The sequence below is a fragment of the Acipenser ruthenus genome, chromosome 19 (genome assembly GCF_902713425.1).
Source record: "Acipenser ruthenus chromosome 19, fAciRut3.2 maternal haplotype, whole genome shotgun sequence".
NCBI lineage: Eukaryota > Metazoa > Chordata > Actinopteri > Acipenseriformes > Acipenseridae > Acipenser > Acipenser ruthenus.
Window position 1 is genome coordinate 3550859 of NC_081207.1, and position 25795 is coordinate 3576653.

The 25795-nt window shown below is 41.0% G+C and overlaps 1 protein-coding gene across 4 annotated transcripts in view; it reads left to right on the forward strand.

Annotated features, from left to right (window-relative positions):
• Positions 1 to 25795, forward strand: part of LOC117424513 (serine/threonine-protein kinase LMTK1) — a 38850-nt gene continuing 13055 nt past the window's right edge. The window contains exons 1-3 of one of the 4 annotated variants that reach the window (XM_034040901.3): positions 1 to 647; positions 20206 to 20339; positions 24405 to 24546. In XM_034040901.3, the coding sequence (XP_033896792.3) occupies positions 566 to 647; positions 20206 to 20339; positions 24405 to 24546 (358 nt within the window). In that variant the 5' untranslated portion in view covers positions 1 to 565. Of the gene's footprint in view, positions 648 to 5475; positions 5491 to 16649; positions 16781 to 20205; positions 20340 to 24404; positions 24547 to 25795 lie in introns of those variants that run through there. The other 3 variants (XM_034040900.3, XM_058992369.1, XM_058992368.1) reach the window with 3 other exon arrangements.

Sequence of the window (25795 nt, forward strand, 5' to 3'; positions counted from 1 at the left end):
CAGTGATTCCATAGTATTATTAGCAAGATGGCGCTGTTAGGGTCAGCACCAGAACAGCTCCTTTTTCCTACACAACATTATAACACTGCGACAACGATCTCACTCTGAAAAAACAAAAACATGCATTGAAATTCGTTTAGCACAAATGTATTTAGATTTTTTTATACCTTAAAAAATATGCATTGACTCAAAGTGTTTTGCAAATAATTGGTCAGATCAAATCCTGTAGATGTTTGGTGGAGAGACAACAGCATCAATTTGATTTCCTACACTGACGTCTTGCAGAAACAGATATACAGCTTTTTAAAAGCTGCAGAGATTACATTTCATGTAATGCAGACTATAGATGGTTAAAATCCACCTCTCTCGCTTCACATATACATACATCTTCGTTTGGTGGAAAATCATGGTGGAGGATCATGGCTTGTGACAGCGTCAATGATTTCGGGGAACGCAGTCCGAGAGCCTTTGTTATAACAATTTGTATTTTATTTAAATTGCGTGTTATTGTTATTTCTCTGTAAAAAGACTGTCGTCACAAACAAACATCTACTTGAAGCGGAGGATGTATGCGACGCTACTTGTAATGGTCATGTCTGCATCATTTTTCAACCCCAGTTTTGCATTCAGCTCGCATTTCGATCCTGGTGAGTACCACAAATAACTACTTTGTTGTTTTGTTTTTTGTTTTTTGTTTTTTTTTTGCAATGGTGATTATTTCAAGTGCGTCTATTTTTCTATTGTATATTATTGACTAAATGCTCGATGTGTTATGTATATTTTTAAGTGTATATTCGGAGCCGCGTCTTTGCACGTTTTGGGGATACCTGTCATTTTGTTGTTGTTGTTGATTACTGCAGTTTAACACTTCGCATGCCGATACAAAGGCATTCCCCTTGTGATATTGTATTGTGCAGCTTTCAATGAAGAAAATAAGACAAAGGTTTTTTTTTCAGTACTGCATTCTGTGTTGTTGTATGTCCCCATTGCACACAGTTATGTTGATACAACCATAAAAACAGTATGACTGTCATGAAATAACATTAAATCGGTTGGTTCTGTTCGGTACTGTGTGCTGACAAGACCCACGAACAGCCCCCAACAAGAGGATTATTGTTGGTTATTACCCACGCAGCACCATTGCTTCAGCCGCGTAGAGTGGGCTCTGTAGGTAAGTAAATAGGGGGTTGGTTTTGTTACAGGAGTGTGGTTGGATTCCATTCAGATTTATGATTCACGTCCGCCCTCCAGCCTCCCCCGTTTCTTTAATAGCAGCCCTTGGTTTAACTGAATGATGTAGCGCACCCCCGCAATTGTGTTGCTGTGTTTGCTGTACTGTAGATTCTCTGTCACTGTATACCTGGATGTTGGAAATTGCATTTACTGCATATATCAAACGAGGTAGTTTTTTGTGCATTCTACCAGTTCTAACTAGGGCCACACAAGCGTACACGCTTCTTTGGCCGATTTTAAAAGGAAAACATCAACTGTTGTTTTAATTGAGTACAGGTGACTGATGATAGTACATGATCTTGGTATGGGTTATGGAATCAGGTCGCCATTTACAGTCGATTGAGTGCTGCGTAATTGTATTTGTACACTGCACACCTTTCTGCAGCTGTGCAGCCAGAGACACAATGGGACTGTCTGTATATGAAATCATGTTAGGATGCTGAAATCATTTTAGGGCTTCCATCAAATCTACATCCCAATCAAAACCTGCTGCTGTTTAGCATCTTACTGTCAAAACAGTATCTATCTATCTATCTATCTATCTATCTATCTATCTATCTATCTATCTATCTATCTATCTATCTATCATTGATGTGTTGGAGAATGTTTATAAATGAAAACAGAAGACTCCTTACTTCTCTTAGCCTTTAAAGACCACCTGGAAAAGGACATCTCACTGCACAGAGATTTCCTTTGGAAATGACAGTGTTCTGCTAATAGCTGAGCTATTGGCAGGTATTAGAGGAGCTTTAGTTTTACACACAATCTCCAGAACAATTAAGCTACATGAGTAGAAGTCATGTGTATTGACTTGAATGGGAATTAATTCCACTGCCAGATAATTAATATATGTAAAAGATAGGACCACCAGGGCCAGTTGCCACGTGTGCTGTATATATCTCTAGGTGTGCAAAACATATTTCTCATTGTTTGCCCTCCTCTTCAGTCTGCAATGCTGTCTCTCTTAAATGTTAGGTCCCTTTTGCGTTGACCTCAGTGGATTATTGTTGCAATTATCAAATCACTTGGGTTTAATTCATTTAAAAGGTTGGAAATGTCAGTCTTCAATGTTACACAGAGTAGGGTGGCCCTTAAGCTTACAGTACAGTACAGTAAAAACACATTTTCTGTGCACATTTAAAGTGGTAAGCTTTTATAAACTTTCTAAACAGAGCAATCTAGCAAATTTAAGCCAAGTGGAGTGCGGGTGTAATAAGCACAGTGTAACAGTGGCATTGTGAGAATCAGTGAGCTTTCTCTGATCTCTGACCTTGGAGAGCTATTGCAATAGACAGGGTTCGGATCATTTCAGTACCAATAGTCAATACTTGACAATTGAAGAACCTGTTGCTCAGTGATCATATGAAAATGAATGCAGGGGAGGAAATAAGACTCCCATTGTACAATCATTAAATAGCAGCTTAGTGTCTGGATAGAGATTACATCATCATTTTAATAGGGTATGGTTGAATACAATGCCAGAGCTTGAATGGTCTTTGTTGTCCATCCACATTAAAACTGGGAATGGCTCAAACGTCTATACAATGGGAGTCATATTGCCATCCCTGAGTTTTCGTGTCATTTTTGATAGCACTGCACTGTAATGTGTTACTTACTGCATGTGAAGTTGATCCTAACAGCAGGTAACTGATCAGCTTGTATTTAGATTGCATGCACCCAATTCAATTGAGTCTGCACAGATGGCAATCAATTCCAGGGTAAGAATACAAGCTGTAATTGATTCATTGATTGAATGATTGGAGCCCAGTCTATAAAGACTGAGTTACAGCAATCATGCCAGTAAGATATGTACAAATAAGGACAGGCAGTCCTCTGCCTCGTTTGTGGAAAAGGTTTAAAAGGCTTCCCCACTGGCTTTACTTAGCTCAATTAGCTCAGTGGCAAAAATCATGTTTTTGGTGCTTAAGGTTCAATATTGTACTGGTTATCAGGGTTCATTCTACCTACAATAACCAACATGAACCAGTCCAACCATCAACATGAACCAGTCCAACCACCAGCCTGCCTCTCTCCTAGGGATGGGAATTTGAAACGTTTAAATATATAAACTCTAAAGAAGTGGTTAAACGTTGAATAATATGCTAGAGGTATAACCGGTCATGTGACAAATGTCACTAAATGCATATTTTTTAATGTATTAATTTTAGTAGTTTATCATCATATACAGCAGTCCGGTGCATTTCCAACTTCTGTGATGCCACAGTAAGGGCGGATATTATAAAAAGGAAGGGGTTTGGCATTTGCCTCCAGGTAGTTTTTCTAATTGGTGCAACAGTGTGTTCATGCTGTAGTGATGCGTGGTATGGTTCATTCCTCACGGGGTAAGAAAGGCGTTTTAAAAAAGGAATGAGGCAAAGTCACATGTGGATTTTTTTGTGGAACCGGATGAGAAAAGCGTGGTATGTAAATAAGTATGCCAAATAAAATTGCCTTACACTGAAACACAAGTTAAATGCTTCATTATTTGAAATGAAAACATTCAGAATTACTGTGGATGGAGTTATTGAATGCAGTAAAAAGCAAACATCCATAATAAACAGAGTTCTCTATATGGTGACTGTGAATATGTAGAACACGATTTTAAAAGGCTTGTGGCACCGATCCTTGAACAGTAGAGTTAATATAACAATGTATTGTAATCTGTGCATTTGATAGATTCAGTAACATATGTAAACTGTTTTTTTAAAATTATTTTTATTGGTTTTGTTTTGTTCTTTGAATATAATATAATGTAAAAAAAAAAAGTTTTAGTTTAGTTTCTTCACTTTGTGCCCACAGGGCCATCACAGGTACATCTCAATAGTGCAGCACTAATATAAAGAGACATTTACTAAGACAAATAATAAAACAAATGCTTTTAAAAAGACCAAATTCCCATTGGTATTTTGTTTTCTTTTTTAGATTCTATTGATTTTTCAGTATTGCATGCAGGACAGCCGCTATAAGATCTTATTAAAAATGTGTACAGATGAATCTACCGATTTACTCTACAGGTTAATCAATTAATGCCCATAAATTAACTGATTCAAAATTTGAATCGAGTGACTGCACTAATTTCAGTATATACTTTGGTGTGTACGTGTTTTTTTGTTGTTGTTATTTTTTTTATTTTTTTTTACTGTAGTTCAGTCTTCGCGATATTGAAACGTTATTTGCTTAATTAGGGGTTATTTGCGTGGAAAGTACTAAAGGGCTGTCAGTATACATCAGAATGTAATATAAAGAGAGAGTGTGTGTGTCTGTAGATATGGTTTAAATGCTGACACCTGCATAGCATTTAAACGTTCATCAAAATGTACCAAAAGCACATCCCTACACTCTCCATCTCAAACCCCTGCTTTGTATCTGTAGGTAGTATGAGGGATGGAAAGAAGGCTACATTTTCATAGCTGTTAGAGCAATTCCAGGCTTGTCTGTCAAGTGTGGCTAATTCTTAATCAAACCCATACAATGCACATCAGCCTTATTTCCACACCTGGGTATTGAAGCTCGCCTGAGTTGCATTTGTTCACTGGTAGATATCCATGTGGCGGCTTTCTACTCCATTAATCTGGTTATCTCACCATGTAGAACACAGAACTCATAAAAAATCTACCCAAACAGGTGTATAGGTTCCCCATTTAAAAGCCCCAGGGAGTCAGCTACACATGGGTCTAATGGACAAGAGGCAGTGTAAAATGGAATACTGTTTATGAGTTGCCTTAAATAAAGGAGGTGCTTCAACCATAAATGCAGAGCAATCATTTGGCACCAGCTCCAGTCATTACTGTAATAACTAGATGGCGTATAGGAGGGGTATAATTCACCTACCGTGGTATCCCCAGGGAAGAGTTTGATTGAAGATCCAGCCAGTGTGTGTCTGTGTCTGTGTGCTTCTGTGTATGAACATCACGGGGCTGGATGGGGGAGCTGGCAGGCCCTGTTCTTCAGGCTCTGGTTTTATCTCCTGAGTCATCTCTTGGCTCTCTGGATTTTAATTCTCTTTAACTCGATCCTCTGCTGTTATCGAGTTCTGGGTCTGCAAAGTGCGGCTTGCTGGAAAGGTGATGACATCACCGGGGGGCGTGGTTTATCGGGGGTTTACTGGCAGAGCTGACTTCATTCCTAGTGCTGTTTATTTATCTTAAGATATTTCAATCTACCCATCTGGCTCACAGATTCACATGCAAAGCATTGTATGAATACACAGGTCACAAAGGAAGACTTAGAGAGGAAGAATCACGTATGCAACCCTAGGTAAGTGCTGAGCAGTTTAAAATAAATGGATTACCATGAAGGGAAAAGGCAGGTTTTGATATAAATAGAGTTACAGCATTTGTGTGCATGAGTGTGTAGGTGGATTTGTCTCCTACTGTGATCCTCAAAGATATTGCTTCGATCGGAAAAAAAAACACTTATTAAGTATACACTACGGTATACTCCGATAAAGGTGAGAAAAACATGTTTCTTCTTATTGCGTTCTAACTGCTCTGCAGGCCTGACTGCAGTTGTTATGACACGGGCAAGCACACAGTTACAGATACATGCAGTCCCTTTGTGAAAACACTTTGATTAAGCTGTCATATCAGAGTCCCTACTGAGATGCAATGCCCGCTGCACGGGTGCCAGGACTGTCTGACTCATTGTGTTGGAGATTGCAGCATTTCATTTACTGCTTACTGCGGGCGCTTGGGATTTGCAGATAGACTTGGAAGGGGCATTGGTAATAGATCATATTAATTGCTTGCTATCAGTCTGTCTATCCATCGATCCGTCTGTCTGTCTTTGTGTTCCTCCATCTACCTATCTATCTACACATACTTCTCCTTGTATGTATAGATAGCTAGGTAGGAGTGCAGTGTACAGCATTTCTTACTATTTATAAACCAAGTAGGTTTCTTCTTTAATGACATGATCCTTCTATCCTTCCATCCATCTATCCACCTATCTGTCCCTCAATATTCCTATCTATCCTTCCATATTCCAATCCTATCTATCTGTCTATCTACACAATACTTGTAGGAGGGCAGTGTACATTATTTCTAACTGTTTATTTAATGATCTTCCTGCCTACCTTTCTTTTTAAATAGGTATAAGCACTTTACAGACATGCTGGCGTTCTATATTTATTCAGTGAGCTCTTGAGTGTTCTCCAAGGTTCTATATTGAACCAAAGGTTATTTCATGCTTCCAATCGAACCAGTGGATCATCAGGAGGTTCTTGAAGGTTCTGTATTGAACCCCTTTGAAGCGAGGGCTATTAGCGTTGCTAGCTTGCTTTTGCTTGTTTTCCGTGAGTGACGTGGTGGGTTTGTAGGGGAATACTTTCTACAGTCGGTACAGGAATGTATAAACTTGTTCTCTCAGGGTTGGTGAAAACCAGTCATGCTCTCAGTTTTATATCAGTGCTGCTTTGAATGCAGTTAAAATTGTAGCAACTTATGGTTTTAAAATCTATTTTTATGTAGGGAGATTAATTGTGTTTAAAATTTAGATTACTGTAAGATTAAAAAGAATATGCATGTCAAATATAGACTCCTGCTTTAATGTTTATATACAGTTTTGTAATGTAAGGTTATTTGTTTTTGTACTCAATATATTTAGACAAAATCTGAATAGGTTTGCTGATGATGTAAGCACATAATGCATGCAGTTTAAATACAGCTTGTAGCCATTAAAATGCCCCCCCAAAAAACAATAATCTGTGGTATTTGTGTGTGTGTAAGGCAGTACTCGCAGCCAGTTGGGTTTAAAATCCTGGCTGCACAGTTGACGTGCCTCAGTGTGCACCTGTGCTGGTATTTCAGCACCATGGACAGGTCCCAATGGGTGAGGCTGCCTGGGAGCAGTGTGTAGAGCAGTGTTCAGAACTGTGTAATTAATAAAGCCATAGCTTCTAACACTCAATGGTAAATCATCAGGTAAAACTTAGGGAACCTTTACCAACACTAAAATCCTTAATAAGTAAAAACACTGTGGAAGTGTGTTAAAGCATTTGGATTGAATGAACACAGCTGCAACGATGTGCTTGTTGAATCAATATGAATATGGTACCTTACTCTCTTCATATGTTGCATGAAACACTGAATAATTGCCACAGTATTTTTTCTGCACAAACCCCAGGAAATTAGTATTTCACATCCATTAATGGAAGGGAGGAACTCAAACCACATGCCCCTGAATGAACCTGCATCTTATCCATTAGGTTGATTCCCAGAAAGTATTTTGTATTCAAACATCTTTGTTTTTCAGTCGGTATTACGTTATATTGAAATGTAATATAACTGAATATAATTCGCCCCCTCCTTCCCTGCTCTTTGCCTTGTAGTGTTGCACATAACCCCATACCGCTCAGTATTGCACCAGGGCAATGGTGTTCACCCCATTCACTACACCTGCACCATGAGTGCACGCAGCCCTACATGTATTAGAAAAGGCTGTTAAGTCCGTGATTCACAGTGGTTTTGCACAGTCAAGTACCGCTGAATGGCTGAGTGGAGTGTGGCGACTTGATTTACTATGTTCATAGTTGAGAGATTCCCAAATTGATGGTCAGTACTGTGTGTGTGAACAGTTTCATTTAAGACTTTAAATCCTTTAACATAAATACAGTAGCTGTAATGGAATTTGGACTCCCATTGCATAGCAGTTCTTTTTCATCCTTTCCTAGGTTTTACAATGAGTTTAGTCAGTCACATCTGAGCTTGCTGTCTACACTGTTAAAGAAAACCTGTAACAGGTTAGTGTTGGTCTATAAATTAACAAGTGTACTATAACTTATTGTAAAAATGTAAAAATGAAACACCCCAAAACAGGAGATTATGTATTTTTACATATTTTTTTTTTCAATGTAGGTGTTAGGATCCCAAGCCAAACTATGACCCCATTGGTTTGTGGTTTCTAATTAATAAAATGACTTAGTGTTAAGGTTGGGGGGGAGGTTAGAAATAAACTCCAAGCTGATGGGGTCATATCTGTTACATGTGTCAGCTACCCCTGCAGTAAACACTAAACACTGTTTAAATGTGTGATTTAAATGCATTAGCCTCAATGTTTTCTAATAAATGGGGTGGTGCTGGAATTTGGCAAGCCCCGAGGACTGCGGCCTGTGGCTGTTTATCTCTCTCACCCTGCAGATTCATAAAGGAGTCAGTGTCCCTAGCAGCTGCCTCTATTAACACAGTAAATCTAGCCTCATTGCCGAGCTCTCTGCCCTGTATTGCAGCATCTCATTAGGTCCTGGCCATCAGGGTAATGGATTGGAGCGATTTCAGAGCCAGTGCACTGCGGGAGCAAGAACGGCAAGCAAGCACTGCTGTATTGCTTTACAGAGCGTAGTAACAGAGATCTGACAGGAGAACAGAGGCTTGGAGAAGAAGGGAGGGTTTATATATATATATATATATATATATATATATATATATATATATATATATATATATATATATATACACGTATTAGAAACAGCTGTTAAGTCCGCCATATATCCAAGTATAAAGTGCAATATCTGGTCTTGAAATAGGGAGGTCTTCTGGGTTTGCACCATTTAGGGTCTACATTATATAGGAGATGGAGCAAATAGGTCAATAGTCTTCTGTGTTGAAACTCAAGGCTTTTCACTATGGTATCCCATCGGAAACTGATTGCTCTCACCTATACCTATAAAAGAAATGCAATGTTGAACTGCAGACAGCCATCGGTTACAGGATCAGCACCCTCTTTGCCCACCTGTGGGCTAAACAGCAAATTTCAGTGTTATGCCAGGAATTCTTTACCCACCAATCTATAAGACTATACAAACATTGTAATAGAAGTAGCTACAGTACTTTCAACACAGCTGTTGACCTGATGGAAGATATCTTGTGTAGCGCTAATGTAATTGGCTGTAGGGAGTTGCATGTGGCAGTTGCTGTCTAACGCATTGTATTTTGATTGGTCGCCGCTATGCTGCACAAACCTCTGATTGGTTATCCGGATTTGGAAATCCAATGTGTGGGTGGAGGGAATTTCGGCTTGCCATCTACCTCTGCTTGTACAGTAGGAATACATTTGTTGCTTGCAGCTCGAACTGCCCTACTTTCATCTGTAATCACACTGCAGAACTGTGAGCACATGTAATTGGGTTAATGGTTGTTGTTAATTAATTGTCTTTTCTAAACTGTGAAGTGCATGCTCACCACCACGGATACTGTAGCACTCAAGGAAGTGTTGATTCAGGTTCAGGTCTTTAATCAAAGGTGAGAGACAGACAGAGAGCCAGGGGGTTATATAGCATTTCTCGAGAACTGTGTCTCAGGAGGCAGATGTCACTGTGTTTTATAACCCTTTCTTCTTATTAATTAATGCATGCCTCACAGTTATGTAAGTTTCCTTGCAGGAGCTGAATCTGAGGTGATTCAACAGGAATCAGAGATGCATGAGTTTCTGTCTAATAACCACAAGGTATTTTTATATGTACCTGAGAAGTAGGTGTGTGTGGGAGAGGGGGGGGGGGGGCTTTGTTTTACGGATATGTGTGTATTTGAATAATTCATATGCTACTAATTTGCAGTCCTGGGAGGTTATTAATTTCCCCACTACAGATAATCTCTGACACATCCATGTCGATTGCTTTTTACCAATTCCCACCCCAAATTCTGATTTACAAAATACAGATTTATACCAACAGATTTGTGGCATTACATTTGGTAGATTCATTTATGTTAAAAAGAAACAACATTCTTTTTAGTGCAGTACAAGGTTATGTGTTTACTGCTGTACTGAGACAGGTTAAATGAACCAGCTTTACACTGCCACCCTGAGAGTTGCTAGCATTCATACTTTTCCTTCTACCCCCAGATATTAACATGTAATACAATTTATAATGATTTTTATATTACTATTTATTTCTTAACAGACGCGCTTATCAGGGCAACTTACAATTGTTACAAGATATCTCATTATTTTTACATACAATTACCCATTTATACAGTTGGGTTTTTACTGGAGCACTCTAGGCAAAGTACCTTGCTCAAGGGTACAGCAGCAGTGTCCCCCACCTGGGATTGAACCCACAACCCTCCGAAGGATCTGAGAGAAAGTAAAATCAATACTGAGAAATTCAGAACTGTGATACTTTCTGTGCTTTGTGTGTAAAATACTCGGAACAGTGAGCTACATCAATCCACACATCAATCCACAGCAGGATTGTAAAAGGCATTTTGCTTTTCAGGGGCCTAATCGATAATGAGCTCAAAGTAATTGTGAAACGACTCCTTGGTTCCTAACAAGATCTCAGTCAGTCCATCTTGTTTTCCTGATTCCTGCCCAACAATACAATCAGATCGCCACAGCCCGGTTGTTGATAATCTCAGAAAGCCAGGCACCCAGGATCTTTGATCCCTGCTTCATGATAAAATCACAGCCATGCTCAATTTCATGTTAGTCCTTTTGTAACGGAACAAGCTTATTTGGTGATATAAAACCAATTCACTAAGCAGCAGCATTGCTTTTATAAGGTAGTGTGGTTGAGCGGTTAGAGCTGAGGAGCTTGGGGGCAATAGAGCTTAGTGTTAGTGCTGAGGGGCTGGGAGTCTGTGCGGTCTGGTGATTCAAACTGACTGGCTGTGTTGCAGTGTAGCCAAGGGGGTTTGAGTTGAAGGGCTGGGAGGGAGTCAGTGTCTCCTGGTGGTTAGTGCTGAAGCCCAGCCAGCCTGCATTTTCCTAAGTGCTGCCCTGAACTCTATTATGTGTAGCCTAACCTGGCAGTGTCCACGCTGGGCTGACAGCCTCCCCCTGTAGGTGTCAGCACCGATAGACAGCAGGCTGCAGAAATGCCACTTTATACTTACTGATGGGAGACAAGCTGGGAAGTGTAGAAAGCAAGCTGATCTATGTGGAGCAGCGGGCCGTGATCGCTCTGTAGTTAGATTTGCATTTCTTTATACAGAATCTTTTATTTGTATTATTGTATCCAGTAAGTAGGCCACAGTTTTATAAAACACGGCACCATCATACAGCTAACCAAAGCGATTGTTATTGCCTTGCGGGCCTATAGATAATGCAGATAATGTTCATCTTGTTTGTGCATATAGACAAGCTTTATATGCTGTAGTGTTTAGTGACAGGATGCAGTATGCAGTGTATTCATAATGCTAATGTTGGTAAAGAAGCTGGGCTGGCCCATCAGTCAACAAATTAAACTAATAACCATCTATCAGCAATGGCCATGGAAAGAATTGATAAATATTACTAACTCTGTGCCCCTCACAGACCTCTCCTGAGATTACACTACTCATGAACACAACCGGAGGCCTTTCATGCAAATTCAGGATTTAATCAAACTTTGCATTGCAATTTCAGGATGGCCGTGATTATGTATTCATCACAAAATCAGTGCCCTTTCACAAAGAGGCTTCCCAGATTGAACTAATGGCCTGCTGGGCCCCTGTGCCTGCCATGGCCAGCTTTGTGTTCATTGTTCTTAACATATAAAGCATTGTACTGTATGTAGACAAAATGTTTATCAGTCTCAGAGTTTTTTTCCATTCATGAAATCCTTGAACTGCAGAAAGAAATTGTGTTCTTTCTTACACAGTGATTATTTGGAAGACTGCTAGGAGACAACTGATCAGGCAGTGAAAATATGTGCAATTCCTCCCCAGCAAAAAACATTAATATGAACTTAGCTAAAAAATGCAAATAATGTTCAAGAGCACTATTAGCAACTTGAGCGATCGCCCTTAAAAAAACCATTGCAATCCTGTCATCTCAATATTAAGAAACATTTAGCCCAAGGGTGATATGGTAATTTAAATGTGCCTACTGAAGCACAGTAGGATAATGGTGTGCCATGCAACTTATGAGCATCTGTTAACAAGATGACTGAGATGGTTTTTAATCTGATTTATTTATCCATCAATATGTTTATCATTTCGCGCTCAGTGTCATCCAGTATGAAGTTTTTCTCCAGACCGGAGCTGTGTTTTAAAAAAATGGAAAGATCTGGAGTGACATGGAGCAGATATAAATATAGCTGATTGCATCCTTGAAATCTATTCTAGAACATAATGAGAACACACATAGTTTAATAACCTCTGACAAACAGGAACGCAAATAAACAACTGCATATTTGTTTCTAAATTAAACGTCAGGTAAAGGTTATTTTTTAAAATTTATTAGACATTTCAAGGCCAAGAATTATTATTATTATATTTTTTAAACATGTCTTGCTTCTACATAATAAATCCCATATAAGCCCATTTACTTTACGTCCCATTTCCAATGCCCTTCTACATTTCTATCAGAATGCGGGAATCAAATTCAAGTTTATTTATTTGTCCAGGATAGAACCCTTGAGATATACATCTAATTTTCCAAGGGGGTCCTCACCAGAAAGACGACAAGAAATGTCATGTGTGTTAAGTGGGGATCTGACTGGAAAAGGGGGTCTTGACAATACAGCTTGTGGTACCAACATGGAGGGCAGCAGTGTGGAGTAGTGGTTAGAGCTCTGGACTCTTGACCAGAGGGTCGTGGGTTCAATCCCAGGTGGGGGGCCCTGCTGCTGTACCCTTGAGCAAGTTACTTTACCTAGATTGCTCCAGTAAAAACCCAACTGTATAAATGGGTAATTGTATGTAAAAATAATTTGATATATTGTAACAATTGTAACTCACCCTGTCGATAAGGGTGTAGGCTAAGAAATAAATAATAATAATAATGAACCAGAGGGCCGCCCTCTGGTGTGCCTTCAGAAGCTTTTCAAACTGAAGAAAATTTATTTGAAATAAACAATTTGACAACTTTCCAATCTTTGATCGGGACAAAGTGTAATAGTCTCTGCTGCAGCAGGTTTGATTGCCTTCCCATCTGCTGTTAGATTGAATGCTGTTGATCTGTAACTGAAGAGACAGCATTCAGACACTGAGGCTCAGGCAGACTAGAATATCCAAGCTGTGTGTCTGCTGAGCCGTGACTCCTGTGAACAAAAGGATGAGTCAACAAACAAAACTAGGATTCAAAATGAGGAGGAACAATGCGATGTTTAAACTACCTTTGTAAATCAGGGCTGAGGAGCACTCTGAGTGTGTAAAAGCCTGCAACTGAGATATCAGATGTTTGTCTGAGAGGTTATAGCTGTGGGATTGGGAGAGAAGCAGTGTGGTCTAGTGGTTATGGCTCAGTGACTGGGAGGGAGGAAATGTGGCTTAATGGTTATGATTGAGGGAGTGGGGAAGGAGCATTGTGGTCTAGTGGTTAGAGCTGAAGGATTGGGAGAGAGGGAAGCATAGTGATATTGTCAATTGTTGATGCGTTCGAGAGCTGATCTTGGGAGAGAAATCTGGTGGCATTTTAATGACAATTCTGAAAGAGACTGAATGCACTCAATGGGATAAACTTTCATAAAATGTAATCTTGCATAAAAACCAGCAAGGCGGGATTGTTTAGGTAAACACACTGACAGCTGCTGTCGCTGAAGCCAGGCCTGTGGTTTCTCTTCTCTTAGTTTAATCTCGGATCAAACTACCAGCCTGGTCCGAGTTTTCAGAAGCAATAAATAAATAAGTGAGCCGGTGAAGATATCTACAGGGAACGATTCCCTTAGTGTTTAATAATAGAAGACTCATCTTAAAACTAAGACTCCTTGTTCAAGTGTTATGAAGCTGCTATCCATACAAACAGTCGGGTCCCAATCTATGACACCTGATTCATTGTTTAAAGAGTATGTTATTACAGCTTGAGACAGGGGGAATCCATTAAACCGGATCTAAATACTCTTTTATTGCCCCTCTTATTAACAATGCTAAATCCAATAAAAAATACAATGAATTAAACGGTTATAGATGTTAAGGTGGTGGTATTAAGATCCACCACTTTTTTAATCATTAAAATAGACCATGAGTCTTATTTTCGTCTGACAAACATTTTGACTACAGGTTTTCTTGATACCTGTATTTATAAATCTTGCCTCTTGATACTGATAACTGTTTTGTAAATGCAGCTGTGATGAAGGGTATGTATGTGTATGAATTATTCTGACATGCTTGTTACCCATTGCAACAGGATCAGACTGTAAATTGCAATGCACAATTACCGTTGGTATGTTACAAAATGTGCCGAGATCTCTTTAAATGTTGAGACTGTTTAACAAAATGAAAGCTCATTTCACAGTGACCTCAGGTTAATGGATTCAGCTGAAGAACAGTGCAAGGTTAGGTGTGCACAAGGCTGCTGCATTCAGAGGCTACAGGCTTAGCGTCCTAACACCAGGGGTTAGTGCTGACAGCAAGAACACAGTGAAGGAATTGATCACAGAGTCTGCATTTAAGACGAGAATCTTATTACAGGGACGTGGTGCCACTAAGCAAGGCTGGCAGACTCCAAGCTGCATTACTATTGAAGCTGGGCAACCCCTCTGTCTTTGTCCCGTGTTTTCCTTGCTCATTTTTGGGGTGAATAATCAGCTTGTTCCCTGTAGGAGGCGATGCCTCAGAGCATGGTTTTGCAGCTGTCAGTCACGAGGCTTGAAGAACAGCAGTGAGTGATTGGCAGCTGTCCGTCTTGCTCAGTACAGCTGACTGCAGCATCCCCTTTCCCTGAGGTCACTTCCTGTCAACATTGTGACTCAGCTCGGTGAAAACAAGACTGTGCATGTATACAGTGAGTGTTTGTTTGCATCTGGTGGTGTACGGGGTGAACATTTCCACTACAACTAAAGATGAGTTTTCATTGCTAAGTTATGGCATTCCACATACATTTTGCAGATACATACAAACCCCTACACCTGTGCATTGGAATTTGAGAGTTCAGTTCAGCCTAGACACAAGGAGCTCCCAGTCAGAATCTGTGACATGTGCCCACCTACTTCCGAGTAGCGCTTATGTTTCCAAAAACAACGCATGCAGACAGGATACAAAGATATTGGCAACAGGCTTGGAAATTGCTATGAAAGAAAGTCTGTTGTGAAATCGGATACCCCAAAACAAGGGTGAACTCGTCCATTTGCGGACAGTTCTATGAAAATCTTGCAGTACATTTCATTCCTTGCAGGTAAATTGATACTAGAAAAGACAAATGGCCCCATAGAGGAGCCAGACTCTCAAAGCCCTGTTGTGTAAAAGAAAGTGATTTACAGTATACACGGGCAAATGATTGGCTCTCGCTTAAAGACTTAATGTAGCGCTGTGAACTCAACAGTGTTTCTGTGTTACGGAGGAGGCTGTGTGGTCCAGTGGTTAAAGAAATGGGCTTTGTAACCAGGAGGTCCCCGGTTCAAATCCCACCTCAGCCACTGACTCATTGTGTGACCCTGAGCAAGTCACTTAACCTCCTTGTGCTCCGTCTTTCAGGTGAGACATAATTGTAAGTGACTCTGCAGCTGATGCATAGTTCACACACCCTAGTCTCTGTAAGTTGCCTTGGATAAAGGCGTCTGCTAAATAAACAAATAATAATAAAAAAAAAAATGTTACACAAACTTTATTTAGGCCTGTGCTTTATCATGTCTCCAAAGCTTCATTAACTATGAGAAACACCAACAGGAATAAAAAAAAGACTGTACTGTATTTGTATTTGTATATAAACCAATCCTCTTGTGGGAGTTTTCTTCTGAAAAGGTCGCTGTCTCAATCAGTTCGGCAGCCCTGTCTGTCCTCACAGGACATATTTAGCCCTGGCTGAACGGTCTCAGATAAGAGGCTAAAGAGAGCGTCACCTGCCCCTGTGGGGACGGATCTGACAAGACACAGAGCGCTTGTGTTTCTGTGATCAATGAGAAAAATATGTTTGTGGGTTGGGGAATTGTTAAGCAAAAGATGGAACTGTAAATTGTTAACTGTAACTGTAAACGTTACCTAACCTGGCTGAACGGCATTCCTTTCACAGCCCTTTCAGTCCCCTGAACTCACTGTTTAGCTCAGCGGAGAGCACAAAAGTGTTGCTTTACTGTAACAGTGTGGTCTAGTAGAAAGAACTCAGGTCTTGGGTTAGGGTTAAATTGGTGTACTACTGGTATGAGGCCCCTCCTCCTATACACTTGTGTCTGTTTCCAGCCTGGCTGGTGCTATCAGCTGCTCTGAGTTTCATAACACTGGGCTTGTCCAGAGCACTCCGGTCCCTCGACTCTGTGCTTGCCCATTCCCCTCCCTCCCTGGAATTGCTGTGGTGTTCAGTGGGGAGGTGGGTTAGAATGCTAATGAGGCTGTCATAGTTTCTGGCAGGGCTGGGCTCCACAGTAAACAAGCCGCCTAGCATTGGTGGAGCACAGACTCACAGCTTTCCCTTCCCTGCGTGGGGCCGCCGGGAGAATCGGTCCAGCCGCTAAATAAATCTACCCTTGCAACAAAAGAACAGAGTGATATTTTAATGTGGGATTTATCATCAGTGGATGTCGTTCAGTTAGTTTGTTTATTTAATCTAGCGTTCAGAGTCTGTGACCTTTCACTGGCCTCAGTACTGGTTTCACCCCTCCCCAAATCATTGTGGCATTGAGGTTTTGGAAGATCATCTGTCATTAGAAGAATTCTCTGGTTTCCTGCTTCATGTAGCACGCACACTAATAGTGGAGGTACGTGTTTCATTATAATTGGTACAGCAGTACACTGTCAAGAAAGGCAAGGAAAAACTGCAGAGTGACCCATAAATATCTGAGCGGTTTCAAAGAGATTTCTCAGCCTTGTGTTGGAAGATTAAACCGGCTATAATGTAACAGCCCCCCTACTCCTCCATCCCCATCATCCTCGCCCCTCCCCCACCCCCCATACTCCTCTCCCCTCCCCCACCCCCCATCCTCCCCTCCCCTCCCCCAACCCCCATCCTCCCTGATAGTCCTTCTACATCTCACTCAAGATGATTGAAAAGACAAGTGATGTCTCCTGCTGTACTGAACTTAATTGGAGAGACTGGGGGATGGTTAAGTAATATTGATCTTGCGAAACCCTGGTGTGTGTAACCTATTTATAAGCAAATACAAAATGTAGAATAATATAAAGCCTGATCTAATTTGAGAAACATCACTTGTTTAAAAGTGACAAACTTAACTTCAATAATTTGATCAACTTGGGGTTGTTGAGTAGTGGTAGTAAGATGGCCTTTTTTATTAGTTCATAAATAGGTTACTATAAATTAACTGATATTTTCAGTGTCAACGCCGAAGGCATTGAAAAAAGCTTGTCACTGAATTTTATAGGGTTTCTCCTGATTTCCCATGACTGTGTTTTTTTTTTTTGGTTACAGATGTTGTATATTAACCCATTAAGTACCACATTAAGTTTTCTTTGAAAAGATCAGTACACAAGCTGTATTTATGTAAGTTATCATAACAATATAGTTAAAGAGAACATTTAAATAACAGGTAGATGCCAGTTAAAAATGTTCCAAAAAATACAAAGTAGCCTGTCCTCAAATCAGGACAACGGCACTTAATGGGTTAACTAACCTTTGACAAACAAACAAACCGCATGCGTGCTGTAAACACGTTACTAAGATAGTTGTCAACAGTTAGTAAACTAAAACAAGTACCCTTTAAAATAAAGCGTGACCCCCTAATGGATTTGAAAGGCTTGGTCCTTCTCACTCAGTGCAAGTCATGTGAAAGTGTGGCTGTGTAGGCAGCTGTGGTTTGTATTTGTGTGTGTGCTTGAGAAGGTGCTTGTCAGACCAGATGTTTAAAAATGAAGAGGGAGGATAGTGCTGGCTCAGCACAAACAGTCCTGATGACAGCAGTGCTGCTAGATTGACAGCGGATCAATTCCGCGGGAGTTATTTAGAGGAAGCAGGAAGAGAGGTCAGAACAAGCAGAGGCTTGTATATATTTGCACAGGATTTTAATAAGGGCTATATAACTGTGGCTTCAGTGTTTTATTTGAATTTTGATTGCATGCGCTGTAATGTGCACTAGTCGCTTTGATACCAGCGGCATGCTGGACTGAAATAATGTAGCCTCATCCACCACTGCAATGCAATTCAACTTTTACAGGCTAGATCGCTGAGTTTTGTGGCTACTTCATGTTCATATTGATTTATTTCGGCCTGTTTTAAGGTTAAATCGTCTTTTTCAAAAACTGTTGCAAATGGTTGAAGATGACATTTGAATGTTATCCATGAAGACAACACAGAGAACGCAGATGTCTATGATCAGCTTGTTAGAACTGTCACATCCATTATCCCCATTCCTGTCTTTTATCCATTTAACTCATTACCTCCTCAACACTTACCCAGCCTCTATTGAATCCACTGACTCTCAGATTCTCATTACTGAGGTCTCCTTCTCCATTGAGTCTGCAGGCTCGCAGATCCTCAGTACTGTCTCTGTTTAATTAGTTTCCTCTTTTATGGTGTGCTTGTGCTTTTACGTGTACCAGCCAGTCATTACATACATAGTAATTACAGGTGCAACTCTCAATTATGTCACAGTCAGCTCCCCAGTTTCAACCAAAATCCAATGTTTGACCAGAGCAAAATCAGCTGAATAGCCATTGTGCTGCATTTCCAGAAAGTTTCATTATTTTGCATTCTAGATTTTTTCTACAAGTATAGGGACAGAATAAATCTGATCAGTATTGACTTACTGGTATCAGAGAAAAAGCAGCACAGAGGTTGTTTTATTAAAAAAGTGGTCTAATGAACATTAAAATGCAGGAGAAGAGCTGCAGAAAAAACAGTGTCTCCAAAAATCGGTTAAAAGCACAGTGCTCGGATATGCACAACTCTGCAATATTCTCAAGGCTGCGATTTGTCTCTCTTGTGGGCATGCAGAGATGATTATCACATTCTGGAAAGTGTAGTCCTGCTGAGAAGGGTACCTGAGATAGGTCATTTGTATCAGAATGCACTGTTTTGCAGTGTGTTGTGTTGGGGTTCTGTTCATTTCAAGTAGAGCCTCTTGGCTAAACAGATCTAAATACCACCTAAATACTGTACCACCACAACACCAAGTTTATGAAAATCAGACATCTAATAGGGCACGTGAGTCTCTTTTGTGGATTTCTGTCTGTTAAATCATGTAGAATTCCAGGAAAACATACACATTTAATGGTTTTAACAACAGTGGCCATTAGATTAATTGAATAGACCCTTGTCTTAAATAATTCCACTCTATGTTACGTCACCTAGGTATGCACATTCCCATAATTCCTGCCTGTACTGTAGCTAGTGTGTATTAGAGGGTTGAGATTTGCAGCTGTGCTCCCCCTAGCTGTTTGGAGTGGAATGGCGTTGTGCAGGGAGACCAGCTGTGAAGAAGATCAGACAGTGCTGGCTGCAAGATATAAAAAAAAAAACAGAAAGATTAAGTGCTGAAAGCAATCTGACAGTATGGGCCAACAGATCAATCTGCGAGCACAATATATATTAATAAGACAATGCCAGTAGCTTTAAAAATGTCAAACTAATTAATACTGTATTTGGCATGTCATTTGTACCCCCAAGTGTGTAAATGTGACTGTTTTATGAATGAAAAAACTCAAGTGTGAACAACTCTCTGTGCAAGGAAATACCCTGGTGATCCTAAAACTGACAAGCAGCGGCTTTTCAGCTATAAGCTTCCTTCGCTTCTCTCTCCCACTGTCATCATTACCCCTCCCCCAAACGTAACAGCACTGTCCAGCTCCCACTGCTAGTTTAGTCCTGGTTGTGAAGACATACTGTATGCGTTAATTAAGATTATGATCTGCAATTGAATGAGGCAGAATAATTATAATAAAAATTAATACAATATTAAAAGAAGTCTTTGTCAAGGGCTTTCCTGATACTGAAGATGGGGTGGTTATTTATTGAGGGATATCATGATATTCAGTGATGAGAGATGTAAAATGCACAACAAATACTCCAACCTCTAGTTGGCCCGCAATTCTCTTTAGACCAATGCTCGTGCTATTGTTATGAATCCTTGCTCGCATCTTGTTAGGCTTGGTTTAGTGCTCATAATATTGCTTTACAATTGAACATGTGTTGGCGTGTGATGCTCATGGTGATTCCCGGTCTGTCCTGTAGATGGCGCCCCCCTGAGTGAGCTCTCCTGGTCCTCCTCTCTGGCTGTCGTGGCTGTTTCCTTCTCCGGACTGTTCACCTTCATCTTCCTCATGTTGGCCTGCTTGTGCTGCAAGAAGGGAGACATCGGCTTCAAGGTGAGAGCTGGGCACTCTTGTCGCCCCCTGCTGGAGCTCACCAAGCGTCCCCAAGCTAGGAGCCCTTAAATTCATGTATATACTTATCTTTAAAGCAGGTCAAGATAAACTCTATCACTTTGTAGGGAAATGTAAATGATTAGTGTAAATGACAGAAAACCAGTTTGCTGAAGGTGACAGTGGCATAACTAGAGTTGCTAAGGCAACGACCCAATTGGCCTAGGCTTAGAATGTTGAGTGATAAGGTATGTACAAGAAAGTATGAGAAAGGAGAAGCATGGTAAATAATTAACCTTGTAAAAGAGATTAGTTTGTGCTTGGTTTCACTACAAGTTGTATTTGATACAACTATCATCCTCAAATGAATCGCGTTCAAAGTGCATATGGGTAGAGAAGAAAAATGACAGCAGGAGAGCGCCGGTTTAGTGACATCTCGCAGCTGGAATAGAAAGCTTTCAGATTTAATATCATCTGGTAAAGAATTACAAAAGAAAAAAAAGTTATGATAAATAATGTGGTGATAAATAACAATTAAACATTTAGCATTCAAATAGTTACACTAACTTTGATTTGGTACTATAAAACGAAGGTAAATGTTCAATATGTTCAAAGCAACCTTTGAAATTCAACGCATTTCAATATGCCTAGCCAACTAAAGAGGTCTGAGATAATACTGCATTTATTTCTTCCAATCCTTGCCTCTGTTATAAGACTGCTATAAACTCCTCCATGCTTTCTCTGCTCTAACGCTATCTCTGATATATAGGGCTGTGTGACAGAGCGAATGAATCCTAGTCAACAATCTCCCTCCTGACCTGTGAGGGTGCTGTATAACAGGAACAGTGTGCCTCGTACTGGATGGTTCGGCAGTTCATTCCAGGGTCAGTCAGAAGCTGGCCATCCAGGAAAGGGGCGTAGTCACAATACCAGAGTGTTTTGTGTTGTTTTGTTTTGTCGTATTAACTAATATTTGTTTGTCATTATTAGACGGCTAAACTATCCGGGAGCTGCCGCTACAAAGCCAGTAATTAACCCGGACTGCACTGCACCATTGTTCACTATAAACTTGTCTTGCACCACCTGCACAAAGAGCACTCACTACTGGATTAAGTGATCGTGTCTGTATTTGTGTGTGTCTTGTTTAGTGTCTTATTATTTCGGGACTGAACCCGGTGGTTTAACTGAGTGATACACATTGGTGTGTAGAGCCAGTTATTATTATTTATCAGCCAATAAAGAGCTGTTTAACCGTGAACTGTGTTGTTTCAAATCATTCCTGAGCACTGCATCACCTCTACACCTGCGCACTGCAAACCACTTTGCCACAGGCTGCTATCCACTTCTCCGTGGTCAAACACAGACTCATCATATTGAAATATTTGTCTGATTGACCTCAAATGTTATGGTTAAATGTGGGAACGAGCCTTGTGCTGAAGTCACAGTTCAGCTTGAACGCACACTAACTCTGTTGTTATTTATCTCGGCTGACGTCCAGAAGCAGCCAGATAAAAACACTTTGAGAAACCCTCCTTCTCTCTGCACTCTGCAGCTCTGCGGTTTACCTATAGCATTGCTGTCCATTCGCTCTTTATATTCAGCTTGCGAGAAATGGAATAGACCCCTGAGGGCTGAGGGGCTGCTGCTTAGTCTGCAGTAACAAGCCCTCCATTCCTCTACTCATGTTAGCTGGCCCAGAGCTGTGGAGATACAGCCAGCAATGCCCCCCTTGGTCTAAGGACAGTAGTGATGCGGACTGCCTCAATCTCTTTCACAAAGGTCACATAAAAACGTTTTCAGTTTACATGTTGGTTTGCTCTCTTAATTCATTAACTGTAAAATGTGAGTGTTTCCTTGTGGTTAGAGCTAAAGGATTGGGAGAGTGGCACTGTGGTCTAGTAAGAGATGAGGGACTGGGAGGTGGGCTGTGTGGCCTAGTGGTTAGAGCTGAGGGACTGGGAGATGGGCCGTGTGGCCTAGTGGTTAGAGCTAAGGGACTGGGAGGGAAGCAGCATGGCCTTGTGGTTAGAACTAAGGAACTTGGAAAAAGGAGTGTGTGGCCTAGTTGTTACTGAGGGACTGGGAGGTTTTGTGACCTTTTGAGTGGAGCTAAGGGTTAGTTATGCATTGTAACTGATTGAGATGTATTTCCAAGAATTGTTAGCAATAACAACTAGAAAAAGCAGAAGAGTATCCAGAAAACTAGCTTGCAGCTGGGCCCCTGACTGGAATCCTCTCAATTTTATCCGGGGGGAAATCAATCATTTAAAATAAATAAATAAATAATGCAATTTTGCACGCTGTGCATTTGGAACACAACTGCAGTGCACATGTTCCAGCAGGACAAGGAGAGAGGGGTGATGTCATGAGCACAGAATGTGAAAAAGCTCCCATTTTTTTTTCTTTGCAATGCGTAAGATTTTTGCGGGGGGCTATTTATTTTCTGACTGTGGAACAGAGAAGCTGGCTGGTGTGTGAGCCAGCCCCTCCCCTCCTCCTCCTCCCCATCCCAATGCAGATCGGGCTGTCCGAAACACACCAGAACATTCCCCTTTGCAGAGGCACAACAATGAGACTCTTTCTACACAATGCCTCGCTGGCAGTGCGGCTCATGTTTAGCAGGGCAGCCCCGGTACACTGGGATTATAAAAGCAAGCTCTCTGAGCGGGGCTGGGATTCGGAGAGATGTGTACCATGGGGGCAGTGGTGTGTCTGGGACCATCGCTTGTGTCCAGGGAGCTTGCCGCTGGATAGATGGCACTGCAATGACCTATAGAGCGCTGCTGTGCGCTACAGTCTAGCACATAGTGCTGAGGTAAGGGAATTTTTAAAAGCAATTTACAAAAACTGCAGCAATAAATTATATGAACAGGAGAGTGTAGAGTGCAGTTTAGCTGCACTGTGGTTGTATTGCGAATGCGGTACCAGGGTGATATCACTTTACGCCATGTACTAACTTATTTATCAATCATACAGAGGTTTTGGAGCTGGGATTCTGGGCCTGGACTCAAATAGAAATACGGTGTATGATTTATAATGAAAATCCCAATACGGAAACAGAGACAGGGGAGGGTAGAGTGAAAGATATTGTAAAACATAAAATAACTTCAAGGGGAAAAATAATCACAGTAAAAGTGATTTACATTAGCAGTAAACAGATGTAAAAAGAAAGTTTCTTCAGGTTACAAAATGATGCTGTAGTTTGTCGGACTGCTTCTGGGTGAGGCTCAGTCCTGTACAGCATGGAGGTGGCAAAGCTAGTCTCAATTTATATTATCATTTGTTTCTTGTTATGGTTTCATAACTAGAAATAAAAGCCTCTCGGAATGTCATGAATAGGTTCCTTCCCAGCTGTTGTACCCATAGTTTTGAAAAAAACGATGCAAACGTTCCTCTGGAGCTGAAACTCGATAAATCTTTCAAACTGAGGGCAAGGAAGGCCGTGTGAAGGAGAGAGATATGAGTCAGGAGCCCCAAGAGAAGGAGGGGGTCAGGCTGGGTCGGGGGTCAGGGTGGATCAGGGGTCACTGTTTTCCACTTGGAGCAAACGTCTTCAAGGACTGCGGTTGTATTCTTCTTAGTCTGAGCACTAGAGAGCTGACACTGGTGTGTTTTAATGCTTGTGGTTTTATTTAGCAGGCTGTTCTTGGGCGGTCCCTGAGGCTACACAGGCTTGTCCGGAGGCATCACCTCACAGGTTACAGTAGTTCAGTCAGATCCTTTACTGGGGCTGACACCAGAATGCATTGCAAGGTTCAGAACTTTTTCTATGATGATTATAGTTAAAGTCGGTCTAATCACAGTCCTGGGGGGGCATTTCACTCCAGGTTTAACAGGTAAAATTAGACAATTAACTACTTTAGGGTTTGGATAAAGGTTTAATTTGTTGAAATAAACAATTTAAAGCAGGGTTGGAACAAAGACCAGGACTGGAATTGCTAACTTTGCCCAAGCCTGGTTTTCAGTCATTGTCCATTTTAATGGAGCTCGCTAGGTCCAGTTCACTGCTGTGGTGAAGAAGCTGACAGGACTGAGATGGGATTGCTCAATGTTTTCCTCTCTCTGCAGGAGTTCGAGAACACAGAGGGAGAGGAGTACCAGGCCGAATTCTCCACCCTCACCTCTTCCACGTCCCAGACCGGACCCGAGGTTTACATCCTGCCGCTCACTGAGGTGTCCCTTCCTGTCTCCAAGCAGCCTGGGAGATCAGGTAGGCACAGCTGCAGCTCAAGTGGATTAACCAGGGAAAGGGTTCGAACACTGGCCTGGACACCATTTAATTGAGAAAGGATGGCTTGGAGGTCCACCCTGCTTTAGAGTTGGGTTCTGATGTGTGTGGGGGGCAGTGTGTGACAAACACATCTAATAATCAAACTATTCTAAAGTAAGACATACCTAGATCATATAAGAATGATACAGGAAAACAGCCATACAGCTAAACTTCACAAGAAAATCCTTACATTTTTACATTCAGGCACTAAGGTTTTGGATTGAGTTTACATTTAGGTTATATATTCTGCATGGTAACACTGTCTGCCTTTAAAATACAGACTTTAAACATATTGGTTCATTTTCTCTTCTATACGCTTGACCACTTTCATTTTCTTTTTCTGTAACTTATAAATTTCCTTGTAAAGTGCATTCATATAAAAAGAATAGTCTGTTCCAATGTGGAGCCTCCAATCTAGGAATCCATATACAATACAGAATCTTGGCTCAGGTCAAGCCAGGGCATATTCCATTGCTGCCATTAGACACGACTGTGCTTTTATGTGTCTTGTTAAAGGGAGCTTTTGTCATCTGGTAATGGGAAACGAAGCAAGTAACAGTCCATGAAATAGAAAGCACAGGCATCCAAGAAGAAAGATATCCATTTAATATCCATATCAAGCCTCTAGACCCTTTCTTTGCTGGGAGGATCGCTGTATTAAAGGGTAACCCTGCCAGTGAGAATCCTGTTGAACTTAGACATGACACTTATTTTGGTTTGAGCAAATTGTACAGTAGACTTAAAAGACCCCAGAATCGTTTGCAGACAGCATGAAGACTTTAGGTTCTGTTTAGATGACCCAGAGTTAAAGCAAAATGTGAGTACAATTTTGGGTTGCCTCTGGACCTGTGGGACAGATCCCTCTTTTAAAATATTGTCAATAGGACACGTATCTATTCAGGGATACCAAGATATTTAAGGCTCTGAGTTGGGTAAACCCCAGTCTTCAGCAGTCTCCAATAGTTATTTCTTGTCTTTCCTGATTCTGGCATATGTGGTGCTCCTTGTGTTGGAAGGCAACCTCTTGATATTGCAAAGAAATAATCTTTTATTGCTCGTGTTGACGCAAGCTGTTCAACTGGGGAATCAATCGTTACCGTGACTGCAATTACAAGACAGATGGGGGCTGAAGTGACCCCTGGATCTCAGCGTCTCTATCAACTAAACCCTTGCGTGTGTATATCCATCA